Below are 13,230 nucleotides of genomic sequence, written 5' to 3' on the forward strand. Positions count from 1 at the left end.
TACATATATATATACATATATATATATATATATATATATAATTAAAGGTCATAGTTAAAACCTTTTGTTTATAGTTAGACAAAAAGGGGGAAATGTTGGTAGATATTCAATCACACTGTGAACTTTGAGTTTGTATTCGTGTTAATTAAATAAAATTAGCCTTGGGTCAGGAGACTGAGTTAGCAACTTGTGGAAAGACAGTAATCATAGAGCACTGGAGGGCATCTGGATGACATAGTTGAATCAGAAGTAGTAGGGAGGGATTTGGAGTCATGTTACTCTTAGGAAAAAAGGTGCTCCTGAACCTCTCTGAGTTATTCAGGTTTTCACTCCAGCCTTTGAATCTCAAGTCTTATTTATAAACAACATGATAGAGATTTAGTTAAAGCTATATTTATTAGCAGTATCAGAGTCAGTGCCTATGCAAAATCATTTCCTGCCAGGGCTGCTGCCTGAGCAGCTGGGCTGTTGCCAGAGAAGCAGGCTGGTGAATGTGAAGTCATGGTTGCTGGCTGAAAGAGCAGTAGAGTAAGGTAAAACAACTATTAGTTGGATTCATTCAGTATAACCATAGAGGTTAAGTATGAAGAAATGGAAAAGGAAATGAAAAGGCCTCCCAAGAAAGGGGTAGACAGTTATAGATACATGGGGAAGTACGGGACTGGAACAGGAAGATAAAATGAAGTGTGGGGATGGATGGAATGGCAAGTGAGAGAATACAGGGAGGGATAGGTAAAACTAACAGATATTTGAGAGGTTGTATGGAAACCTAGCAGAGTGAAACTTCTTAAAATATACACATATATAAAAGAAAACTAAAACAAGTTAACATATAACAGGGGAGAAAGAGCCAAAACTAGTCAGTTCTTGTCAACAGATGAAATCTCAATGCAATATTTGAGTTTTAGTTGATCAAGTTGTCTGTTACAGAGTCCATATAAAAATGCCCAAAATATTGAGGCTATTAAAAAATGTTCCCCAGTATAATAAAACTACAACAGCTATGATGCCCTGGGAAGAAATTCTTGCTTAAATTTTTATGATAATTAGGAACTTGGGCAGCTATACTTTTGCATACATAAATAGAACATAGTTTTAAAAAATAAAATAGAAAATAGACAAAAGAGATAATTAAAAAATCTTCACTTTGTAAAGAACCTTAAAAAGAATGTATGACTATTATGAGAGCAGTGGTATAGTTTATGTACACAATGCTAAGCTGTGGAAGCAAACTCATTTGCATTCAACTGGTCTCAGGGTCAGAGAATCAAGTGTTAAAAACTTTCCATTACTAACATTTAAGGATTGGAACTTCTGGGTTTAGAATAACAATTACGTATTTGTTCTAATGAGGAGCTTTGGACCTTGAGTCTCCAGAGATTAAGAAATCATGCATTCAGCTTGTGACCTACTCCAGGAAAGTCTTGAAATATCCCATACTTGTTTCAGACTTAATTAATTTTTAATGAAGCGCCCATTCTTTCATATAGTCTATTTGCATATTTAAGGGTGAGTTGTTTCATTTGCAATGTAGAGGTGAGTTACTTACATCATTCTTGTTGAAGCTAGACAAGAAATATAGACTCTACAACTAATTTCTAGAAAATAAAGAAGGTGTTTTAGGAGATAATAAACTTAGCAAGTCAGAACAGCATATAAAGAATGATTAGAAAAGATTCCACAGAGTTGGACGCCTATTATCATCATAGTCCATCATTGATAACCCTGAATCTTTCTTCTTAAACTCAGTCTATGTCATTCTTTTGTCCTTACTCTATTTTAGTGGGAGCTGCAATTTCATTCAGAGCAGAAAAATGTGCCATTCTCAAATACAGCAACTCTTAATATGCATTCAGGCATCACAGTCTGTGATGATGTTGGACAGTATATTTTGCATATATAAGGAACTAGATAGCCACAAGTAGGTGGGACAAACTGGCTGGGGTAGAATTAAAACTGGTTTCCTCACACACCATTCCTGGTGGCTAAATTGGAAAGATCAAAGCACATATAAGATTGCTTTCTAACAAATCTCATTTTATAATGCTGCTTGTAGTTCATGCATTTCACTAACTTCTTACCACTCTCCTTAAGGTTCACATATGACATGGATATTGGAAACAAATCTGTGCCTTCTGAAATTTTTCTGCGTGGACTGACAGATGATAAAGAGCTGGAGTTCATCATCTTTGACTTTTTCCTAGGCATGTACCTGATCACAGTATTTGGAAACATTCTTATAATATTGGCTATCTATTGTGACTCCCATCTCCACACCCCCATGTATTTATTTCTCTGTCATCTATCTGTTAATGACATGTATTTAGTCAGCATCACAGTTCCAAAGATGCTGGTGAACATACAAACACAGGATCAAAGAATCACTTATGCAGGCTGCCTTAGCCAGAGCTTCTTTGTTGCAGTTCGTACTGTTTTTGAGTGTTTTCTCTTAGGAGTAATGGCCTATGACCGCTATGTAGCCATTTGTTACCCTTTAAGATACACAGTACTGATGAATCCCTGCTTCTGTATTATTCTGGTTCTTACCTCTCTATTCATTAGCATTGTGAATGGTCTGTTGCATAGTCTGATGATGCTGCACTTGTCCTTCTGCTCTGACCTGGAAATCTTTCACTTCTTCTGTGAAATCGCACAAGTCATCAAACTGGCCTGTTCTGGTAGCCTCATTAACAATATTCTGATATTTGTTACAGCTTCTATTTTTGCTGGCATTCCTCTGCTTGGAATAATTTTCTCTTATATTCACATTGTGTCTACAGTATTGAATATGCCATCATCAGAAGGAAAATACAAAGCCTTTTTCACTTGTGGATCTCATTTGTCAGTTGTTTGCTTGTTTTATGGGACAGGTTTTGGTGTATACATTACCTCAGAGGTAATTGATTCACCAAGGGAAACCGCAGTGGCTTCAGTGATGTACTCCATAGTTCCTCCAATGATGAATCCCTTTATCTATAGTTTAAGGAACAGGGATATGAAGGAGGCACTGAAGAAAGTTATCGCTAGGATAACTTCCTTCTGTGATTTGCAGTGAACCTTGGACTTGTATTTCTAGAGTGAGTCAAAAAGACAGAATTGCAGCTGAGTCAAAATGTATGCTATCTCCTCTTTTCACCTGCCTTTCTTTGATTTTAATTTTTTGAAATTGGACACTGAGTTTAGCTTTTAATGTAATTCTATCTTATTCTATGTGTTTGGGTGTTTTGTGTATGTGTATGTAAGTATATTACATATATGCATAGAGTCCATATAAGCCAAAAGAGTGTCAGATCCTTTGAAGCCAAAACTGTAAATGTTTGTTACCAGCCAAGTAGGAATTGAATCCAGGTTCTCTAGAGGAAGAGGCACTGATATAACCACTGAGCAATTTCTCTAACCCATTATAATTCTGCTTTTATTAACATGCTTATGTATATGTCTGTCCACAAGCACATACACAGTTATATATGCATGCCACATGTGTGCAACTAACCCCTAAGGCCAGAAGAGGGCTTCAGATTTCCTTGAAAAGAAATAATGATGGTTGTGAGATGCTCAACTATAGTTCTAGAAAGTTAACCTCTGGAAAACATAAACTTAACCATAGAGCTTTGCTCAGCTCCCATTTTCACATAGTTTTAATCCTCTAAGCAGACTTTATTTCAAGTTATCAAGAAATGGGCTGTAAATAAGAGTTTCTAATTTTAGCCAGTGTGTGTGTGTGTGTGTGTGTGAGAGAGAGAGAGAGAGAGAGAGAGAGAGAGAGAGAGAGAGAGAGAGAGAGAGCATGTTCTATCTTTGGGGTACAATTCAATTGCTATCTTGGACCTAGGTCTGTGAATCAAAGATGTAGACATGGGCAATCTGTGAAGATAACACTGCTGCAAATAATTGTCTAAGAGTAGCTTTCTCTCCATTTTTATTTATTTATTTATTTATTTATTTATTTATTTTTTTGTTGAAAAAAATTTCCGCCTCCTCCCTGCTTCCCATTTCCCTCCCCCTCCTACCACTCCTCCCCAAACTCTAATCCCCCTCCCTCTCGAATCTGAAGAGCAGTTCGGATTCCCTGCCCCGTGGGAAGTTCAAGGTCCTCCCCACTCCATCCAGGTCCAGAAAGGTGAGCATCCAAACAGGCTATGCTCCCACAAAGCCAGTTCATGCAGTAGGATCAAAACCCAGTGTCATTGTCCTTGGCTTCTCATCAGCCTTCATTGTCCGCCATGTTCAGAGAGTCCGGTTTTATCCCATGCATTTTCAGTCACAGTCCAGCTGGCCTTGGTGAGCTCCTAATAGATCAGCCCCACTGTCACAGTGGGTCGGTGCACCCCTTGCGGTCCTGACTTCCTTGCTCATGTTCTCCCTCCTACTGCTCCTCATATGGACCTTGGGAGCTCAGTCCAGTGCTCCAGTGTGGGTCTCTGTCTCTCTCTCTCCATCCATCGCCAGATGAAGGTTCTATGGTGATATGGAAGATATTCATCAGTATGGCTATAGGATAGGGTCATTTCAGGTTCCCTTTACTCAGTTGCTCAAGGTACTAGCTGGGGACATCTCCCTGGACACCTGCCAGCCCCTCTAGAGTCAAGTCTCTTGCCAACCCTAAAATGGCTCTCTTAATTAAGATATATGTTTCTCTGCTCCCATATCCACCCTTCCTTTATCACAACCATCCCATTCCCCCAAGCTCTCCCCATCCTTCCCTTCTCACTTTTCTCTCCCCATTTCCCCTTATCTCCATCCCACCTCACCCCCAGGTTCCCAATTTTTGCCTGGCAATCTTGTCTACTTCCCATATCCAGGCAGATGACTCTATGTTTTTCTTTGGGTTCACCTTCTTATTTAGCTTCTCTAGGATCACAAATTATAGGCTCAATGTCCTCCATTTTTTTCTTGACAATATTTTTATTAGTTGGTAAACAAAGTAGTTCAGGATGATTATGAGATATTTGAAATTCATCAATGTGTATTAAGACTTTTAAATATTATTTAAGAATTTCATAGCCATGTCCAATATATCTCTGTTAAATATGTTCCTAGCCTTCCCTGAATTTCTTTTCCTACTCTTGTAAATTTCATGCACTCTTGTTTTAAACCCACTGAATTGCAAGAAAAAAAAAGTTCCAAATTTTATCTTCATGTTTGTTGTTTACCTTATATAAAATATGGAAAACATGAAAAATGTTGCAAAAAGATAATGTCTGGTGAATACCAATAAAAATTGATACGGCCATGTTAAAAAAAAAAAACACTGAATTCCATAGGCAATTCCAGAATAGGCATGAATGTAGAGATATATGCTGGAACACAGGCAATCCAACAAAGCAAACAGCAAACTATACCTCTCTAAGAACTTACACTTTGAAAATATGATATTGATGCCTTTTTTAAAAAAGCATGCCTGACTTAAAGAATATTCTGAAATAATGAATAAGGGGTCATCATCTTCATACAGTGAACACATATTTGGACAGGGTTATCCTTCAGATTCCAGAAGAGTGAGAAAATGCAACTGCTGTATCTCAGGATGAAGCTAGAGACACAGAAGCATAGACCATCTCCTGCTTAGTGATAAATTTTTTTAGAGGTTAAGCCAGATATCATTTCTCTAGTACACTATATGTGATACCTGCAAGCATGTATACACTTGTCACAACTAACATTTGCTTTTCTAATATGAGAATTAGTTACTTCTTATATGATGAATGAGAAATAGTCTACTTGCAGAAGTTGATATTATAGATTTGTTCTCAAATGTAATTGTGCGTTTTAGTATAATACAAAAGTACAGAAGATACAAAATCATATGAGGCAAGGTAGTCAAGGGGAAAGACATTGTGTTGCCATATTTAGCATTGATTATGAGTATCTGAATATTGATTCCTTGAAAAGTGTTATTTGCCCATGGTGTAACACATTCTATCACCTTCATGGATCCACTTTATGGTTAACTTGACTGAATTTGGAAACATTAAGATACAACCCTGGATTTGCCTATCAGAGCATATTGATAGAGTTTTAACTGTGGAGGGAAGATTCACCCTGAAGGATATTCCTAAGGGCTTGTGTCTCCAACTAAATGAAAAACTAAAAGGAGAAAGCACTCCGACTGCTGCTATTCCCCTTCCCTGCTTACTTATGAATAGATGTGGGTACTCTATTGTCATGCATACTCCTCCATTTTGGAATATCCTTAAAATAAGGAACCCCAAATAACATCTTGTTAGATATTTAGTCACACCAATGAGGAAAGTAACTAACAAATAAATCCTATATATCTGTATCAAATTTTATGACATAATCTTGATTGTTTTTATTTTGACTCATAAGATTGTATTAGAAAACATTTAATGAAACTGTAAATCCTAGATAGGCTCAGTTTCTGTGGGAGCCAAGTAAATAATAGATGTAGAGATAGCAGAAATGCTTTTTCAGATACTGACCTTGTTAATGAATAAACACATTTAATACATTGTTCTGTTTTTTCTTTGTTTTAATTAAAAAAAAATTCTGCCTCCTCCCAACCTTCCATTTCCCTCCCCTTTCCCCTACTCCTCTGTACCTCACCCCATTCCTCTACCCCTTCCTCTCCAGTCCAAAGAGCTGTCAGGCTACCCTGACCTGTGGGAAGTCCAAAGTCCTCCCTCTCTATCCAGGTCTAGGAAGGTGAGTATCCAAACTGGTTAGGCTCCCACAAAGCCAGTACATGCAGTAGGATCAAAACCCAGTACCATTGTCCTTGGCTTCTCATCAGCCCTAATTTTCTGCCATGTTCAGGGAGTCGGGTTTTATCCCATGCATTTTCAGTCCCAGTCCAGCTGGCCTTGGTGAGCTCACAATTGATCAGCCCCACTGCCTCAGTGGGTGGGTGTACCCCGCATGGTCCCGACTTCCTTGCTCATGTTCTCCCTCCTTCTGCTCCTCATTTGGACCTTGGGAGCTCAGTCCAGTGCTCCAATGTGGGTCTCTGTCTCTATCTCAATCAAAAACAAAATGAAGATTCTATAGTGATATGAAAGATATTAATCAGTATGGCTATAGGATAGGGCCATTTCAGGTTCCCTCTTCTCAGCTGCCCAAGGAACTAACTGGGGACATCTCCCTGGACACCTGGGAGCCCCTCTAGGGTCAAGACTCTTGCCAACCCAAAGATAGCTCCCTTAATTAAGATAAATACTTCCCTTCTCCCATATACACCCTTTATTTATACCAACCATCCCATTCCCCGAAGTTTCCCCCATCCTCCCCTTCTCACTTTTCTCTCCACATCTCCGCTTATCCCCAACCCATCCCACCCCCACGATCCCAATTTTTTGCCCAGCAATCTTGTCTACTTCCAATATCGAGGAGGATAACTATATGTTTTTCTTTGGGTTCACCTTCTTATTTAGCTTCTCTAGGATCACAAATTATAGGCTCAATACCCTTTATTTATGGCTAGAAACCAATTATGAGTGAGTACATCCCATGTTCATCTTTTTGGGTTTGGGTTACCTCACTCAGGATAGTGTTTTCTATTTCCATCCATTTGCATGCAAAATTTAAGATGTCATTGTTTTTTACCGATGAGTAGTACTGTAATATGCATATATTCCACACTTTCTTCATCCATTCTTACATTGAAGGGCATCTAGGTTGTTTCCAAGTTCTGACTATTACAAATAATGCTGCTATGAACATAGTTAAACAAATACTTATGATAGGGCATCTCTTGGGTATATTCCCAAGAATGGTATTGCTGGGTCCTGGGGTAGGTTGATCCCGAATTTCCTGAGAAACCGCCACACTGCTTTCCAAAGTGGTTGCACACGTTTGCTTTCCCACCAGGAATGGATGAGTACACCCCTTACTCCACAACCTCTCCAACAAAGGCTATCATTGCTGTTTTTTTTTTTTATTTTAGCCATTGTAACAGGTATTAGATGGTATCTCAAACTTATTTTGATTTGCATTTCCTTGATCACATAGGAGGTTGAGCATGACCTTAAGTGTCTTTTGGCCATTTGAACTTCTGTTGAGAATTCTCTGTTCAGTTCAGTGCCCCAATTTTTAATTGGGTTAATTAGCATTTTAAAGTATAGTTTCTTGAGTTCTTTATGTATTTTGGAGATCAGACCTTAGTCTGTTGTGGGGTTGGTAAAGATCTTCTCCCAGTCAGTAGGTTGCTTTTTGTCTTAGTGACAGTATCCTTTGCTTTACAGACGCTTCTCAGTTTCAGGAGGTCCATTTATTCAATACACTTAATGTCTGTGCTGCTGGGGTTATACATAGGAAGTGGTCTCCTGTGCCCATATGTTGTAGAGTACTTCCTACTTTCTCTCCTATCAGGTTCAGTGTGTTCAGATTGATATTAAGGTCTTTGATCCATTTGGACTTGAGTTTTGTGCATGATGATAGATATCGATCTATTTTCATTCTTCTACATGTTGAGAACCAGTTATGCCAGCATCATTTGTTGAAGATGCTCTCTTTCTTCCATTGTATACATTTAGCTTCTTTATCGAAAATCAGGTGATCATAGGATTGTGGGTTAAAATCCTGGTCTTCTATTCGATTCCATTGGTCGACTTCTCTGTTTTTATGCCAATACCAAGCTGTTTTCAATATTGTAGCTGTGTAATAGAGTTTAAAGTCAGGAATGGTAATGCCTCCAGACGTTCCTTTATTGTATAAGATTGCTTTGGCTATCCTGTGTTTTTTGTTTTTCTATATAAAGTTGATTATTGTCTTCTCAAGATCTGTGAAGAATTTTGATGGGATCTTGATGGGGATTGCACTGAATTTATATAATGCCTTTGGTAGAATTGACATTTTTACTATGTTGGTCCTCCCAATTCAAGAGCAAGGGAGATCCTTCCATTTTCTGGTATCCTCTTCAATTTCTTTTTTCAAAGACTTAAAGTTCTTGTCAAATAGATCTTTCACTTCCGTGGTTAGAGTTACCCCAAGATATTTTATGTTATTTGTGGCTATCGTGAAAGGTGATGCTTCTCTGATTTCCCTCTCTGCTTCCTTATCCTTTGCGTATAGGAGGGCAACTGATTTTTTGGAGTTGATCTTGTATCCTGCCACATTACTAAAGGTGTTTATCAGCTGTAGGAGTTCTTGGGTGAAGTTTTAGGGTCGCTTATGTACGCTATCATATCATCTGCAAATAACGACAGTTTAATTTCTTCCTTTCCAATTCGAATCCGCTTGATCCCCTCATGTTGTCTTATTGCTATTGCTAGAATTTTAAGCACTATATTGTAAAGGTAAGGAGAGAGTGGACAGCCTTGTCGTGTTACTGATTTTAGAGGAATGGTTTTGAGTTTATCTCCATTTAATTCGATGTTAGCTGTCGGCTTGCTATAAATAGCTTTTATTATATTTAGGTATGACACTTTTATCCCTATACTCTCCAAGACCTTTGTCATAAAGAGGTGTTGAATTTTTTCAAATGCTTTTTCAGCATCTAATGAAATGATCATATTTTTTTTCTTTCAGTTTATTTACATGATAGATTACATTGATAGATTTTCGTATGTTGAGCCAGCCCCGCATCTCTAGGATGAAGCCTACTTGATAATAATGGATAACTTTTCTAATGTATTCTTGGATTTGGTTTGCAAATATTTTATTGAGAATTTTTGCATTGATGTTCATGAGTGAGATAGGCCTGTAATTCTCTTTCTTGGTTGAGTCTTTGTGTGGTTTTGGTATCAGGGTAACTGTAGCTTCATAAAAGTTATTGAATAACTTTTTCTATATTGTGAAATACCTTAAGGTATATAGGTATTAGGTCTTCTTGGAAGTTCTTTGAGAATTCTGTATTGAAACCATCTCATCCTGGGCTTTTTTGGTAGGGAGGTCTTTGATAGCAGCTTCTAATTCTTCTCGACTAACAGGTCTATTTAGATTGTTCACCTGGTCCTGGTTTAACGTTGGTATATGGTACTTATCTAAAAAATGTCCCTTTCTTTTACATTTTCCAATTTTCTGGCCTAAAAGCTTTTGTAGTAAGATCTAATGATTCTCTGAATTTCCTCTGTGTCTGTGGTTATGTCCCCTGTTTTCATTTCTGATCTTATTAATTTGCGTGTTCTCTCTCTGCCGTTTGATTAGTTTGGATAGGGGTTTTTCAATCTTGTTGATTTTCTTCAAGAACTAGCCTTTTGTTTCATTGATTCTTTGGATTGTTTTCTGTCTTTCTATTTTGTTGATTTCAGCCCTCAGTTTGATAATTTCCAGTCTTCTACTTCTCCTAGGTGAGTCTGCTTCTTCTTCTTCTTTTTTTTTTTTTTTTTTTTTNAACTGCAGCGGTCCGATTAATAAATCACCAAGGTAATAGGTATTTGAACAAGTTTAATAACAAAACCAGACTCACGAAACCAAGGTTCCAGCGGAGTAGCCAGCGGAGACAGGAGAGGAAGGGAAGGGGCGTGCAGCCTTTGCCCGCCCAATATATCAGTAAACATACGCCTGAGGGCAGCCCGCCCCCAAGGGGAGGGTTTATCCCTACACATAAGTTTGAGTATGTTGTGTCTTTATAGGCTTTCTGGGGGTAGCATTGTTGTTGAATTCTAACTTCAGTCCATGGTGATCTGATAAGACACAGGTGATTACTAATATTTTTTTTGTAACTATGGAAGTTTGCTTTGTTACTGAGTATGTGGTCAATTTTCGAGAAGGTTCCATGTGCTGCAGAGAAGAATGTATATTCTTTCCTTTTTGGGTTGAATATTCTATAGATGTCTGTTAAATCCATTTGATTCATTACATCTGTTAGTTCTCTTAATCCTCTGTTAAATTTCTGTCTGTTTGACCTGTCCAATGGTGAGAGAGGAGTGTTCAAATCCCATACTATGTGTGTGTGTGGTTTGATGACTGCCTTGAGTTCTAGTAGTGTTTCTTTTACATAAGTCGGTGCTTTTATATTAGGGGCATAGATATTCAGGATTGAGACTTCCTCCTGATGAATTGATCCTGTTATGAGTCGAAAATGTCCCTCTCCATCTCTTCTGATTGATTTTAGTTTGAAGTCAATTGTTAGAAATTAGTATGGCCACACATGCTTCTTTCTTAGGTCCATTTGCTTGATAAACCTTTTCCCAGCCCTTTACTCTGAGTAGGTGACTGTCTTTGTGGTTGAGGTGTGTTTCTTGTAAACAGCAGAATGTTGGATCCTATTTTAATATCCAATCTCTTAGCCTGTGCCTTTTTATAGGTGAGTTGAATCCATTGATATTAAGTGATATTAATGACCAGTGGTTGTTAACTCCAGTCATTTTTTTCTTTTTTGGTAGTAGAGTTTATGTGTTTCCCTTCTTCGGGTTTTGCTGGTGAAGGGTCACTAGATATCTGAGTTATTGTGGGCATTGTTGGACTCCTTGGTTTGTAATTTTCCTTCTATTACTTTCTGTAAGGCTGGATTTGTGGCTACGTATTGTTTATATTTGTTTTTACCCTGGAAAATTTTGTTTTCTCCATTTATAGTGAATAAAAGCTTGGCTGGGTATTGTAGTCTGGGCTTGCATCCATTGTCTCTTAGTTTCTGAAGTACATCTATCCAGGACCTTCTGGCTTTCATGGTTTCCATAGAGAAGTCAGGTATATGTCTGATAGGTTTACCTTTATAAGTAACTTGACCTTTTTTCTTTGCAGCTCTTAATATTCTTTCTTTACTCTGTATGTTTTGTGTTTTGATTATTATATGGTGAGGGGTGTTTTTTTCTTTGATCCAGTCTATTCAGTGTTCTGTATGCTTCTTGAACCTTTATAGAAATATCTTTCTTTAGGTTGGGAAAGTTTTCTTCTATAAATTTATTAAATATATTTTCTGGACCATTGAGCTGTACTTCTTCTTCTACCCCTATTATTCTTAGGTTTGGTCCTTTTCTTGTGTCCCATATTTCTTGAATGTTTTGAGATCGGAATTTGTTGGATTTGCTGTTTTCTTTGATCAGTATGTTTATTTTCTCTATGGTATCTTCAGAATCTGAGATTCTTTCTTCTATCTCTTGTATTCTGTTATTTATGCTTGTTTCTGTAGTCTCTATTTGTTTACCTAGATTTTCCGTATCCACCCGGCCCTCGGTTTGTTTTCTTTCTTGCCTCTATTTCAGTTTTTAAGTCCTGAACTGTTTCCATTATCTGTTTGATTGTTTTTCCTTGTTTTCCTAGAATATCATTTATGGATTTACTCAATTCTTCAAACTTTTTGTTATTCTTCTCATCCATTTCTTTAAGGGAGTTTTTCACCTCCTGTTTAAGGGCCTCTATAATTTTATAAAGTCAATTTTTTCTACTTCTTCTTGATTAAGGTGTTCAAGTTCTCCTGTTGTAAGTTTACTGGGTTCTGGTAATTTCATGTTGTTTTTCAGATTGTTGGAAGAATTCTTGCTTTGGTGCCTGTCCATCTCTTCTCCCTAATGTTCCCCTATGGGTCTTCTTTTATAGGATGGAGTCTTCTTGCTTGCCAGGGAGCTCTCAAACAAAAGGCCTACCTTGCTGAAGGCAGGCTATTGAAACACTGGTACTCCCGCCAGCGTGGCTGGACTCATGACTCAGTCCTGAGCTGGTGGATGGTATGCTCCTGAAGAGGGGAAGCAGAAGGTAGGAGATTTCTGGATGCAAGCTGGGTGGGGTAGGAAGAGAGAGAGGCAGTACCCGGGGATAATAGCCCCTGCAGGAAGACTAGGAAGTATAGTGGGATGAGAAATGTCTGTGCTCTGTCTCCAGGCTGCTGTGGTCCCAGCACCCAAACAGGATGAGCTGGGGGATGGTATGGGTCTAAAGAGGGGAGGCAGAAGGTAGGGGATTTCTGGATGCAAGCTGGGTGGGCTAGCCAAAAAACAGGTCTTGTAGTAGTACTATCAACATCATAGCATCATATTAACCAGGTGTAGTCGATGTTGTGGGGCCCCATCTTCATCCTGGAAACTTCAAAGATTACTGCAGAAAAATTTATTCTTTCTTATGGGAAATTTAAGCATTATCTATAAAGACATATACAGACCTATATATTCAATGATAGGTATAATAAAGACAGAAACAGCTATGAGGAAAGGAAAAGAGAGTTGTTTATTATTATTATTATTATTATTATTATTATTATTATTATTATTATTTTACTTTTTGGTGTTTGGGAGCCTGCCACCCAGTTCCCTAATAAATGCATGGAGACTTATTCTTACCTATGAATGACCAGCCTTAGCTTAGCTTGTTTCTAGCCAGCTTTTCTTAATTTAA

At 38.0% G+C, this 13,230-nt stretch overlaps 1 protein-coding gene across 1 annotated transcript; it reads left to right on the plus strand.

Moving 5' to 3' along the window:
* Positions 1–2,107: 2,107 nt before the first annotated feature.
* LOC126494937 (olfactory receptor 7G1-like) lies at positions 2,108–12,578 on the plus strand. Its single transcript, XM_050132498.1, has 2 exons — positions 2,108–3,016; positions 12,363–12,578. Exons 1-2 carry the CDS (start codon positions 2,108–2,110, stop codon positions 12,576–12,578), a joined length of 1,125 nt encoding a protein of 374 aa, XP_049988455.1.
* Positions 12,579–13,230: the final 652 nt, after the last annotated feature.

The sequence above is a fragment of the Alexandromys fortis genome, unplaced genomic scaffold (assembly GCF_014885135.2).
Source record: "Alexandromys fortis isolate MF-2015 unplaced genomic scaffold, M_Fortis_MF-2015_v1.1 scaffold_392, whole genome shotgun sequence".
In the NCBI taxonomy this organism is placed as follows: Eukaryota; Metazoa; Chordata; class Mammalia; order Rodentia; family Cricetidae; genus Alexandromys; species Alexandromys fortis.

Bases quoted from the DNA above. Each gene is read 5' to 3' on its own strand.
- LOC126494937 (XM_050132498.1), top strand. From the start codon at position 2,108: ATGGATATTGGAAACAAATCTGTGCCTTCTGAAATTTTTCTGCGTGGA. The intron at 3,017-12,362 runs GTTATCGCTAGG...GTTGTTTTTCAG, and splicing joins TGAAGGAGGCACTGAAGAAA to ATTGTTGGAAGAATTCTTGC.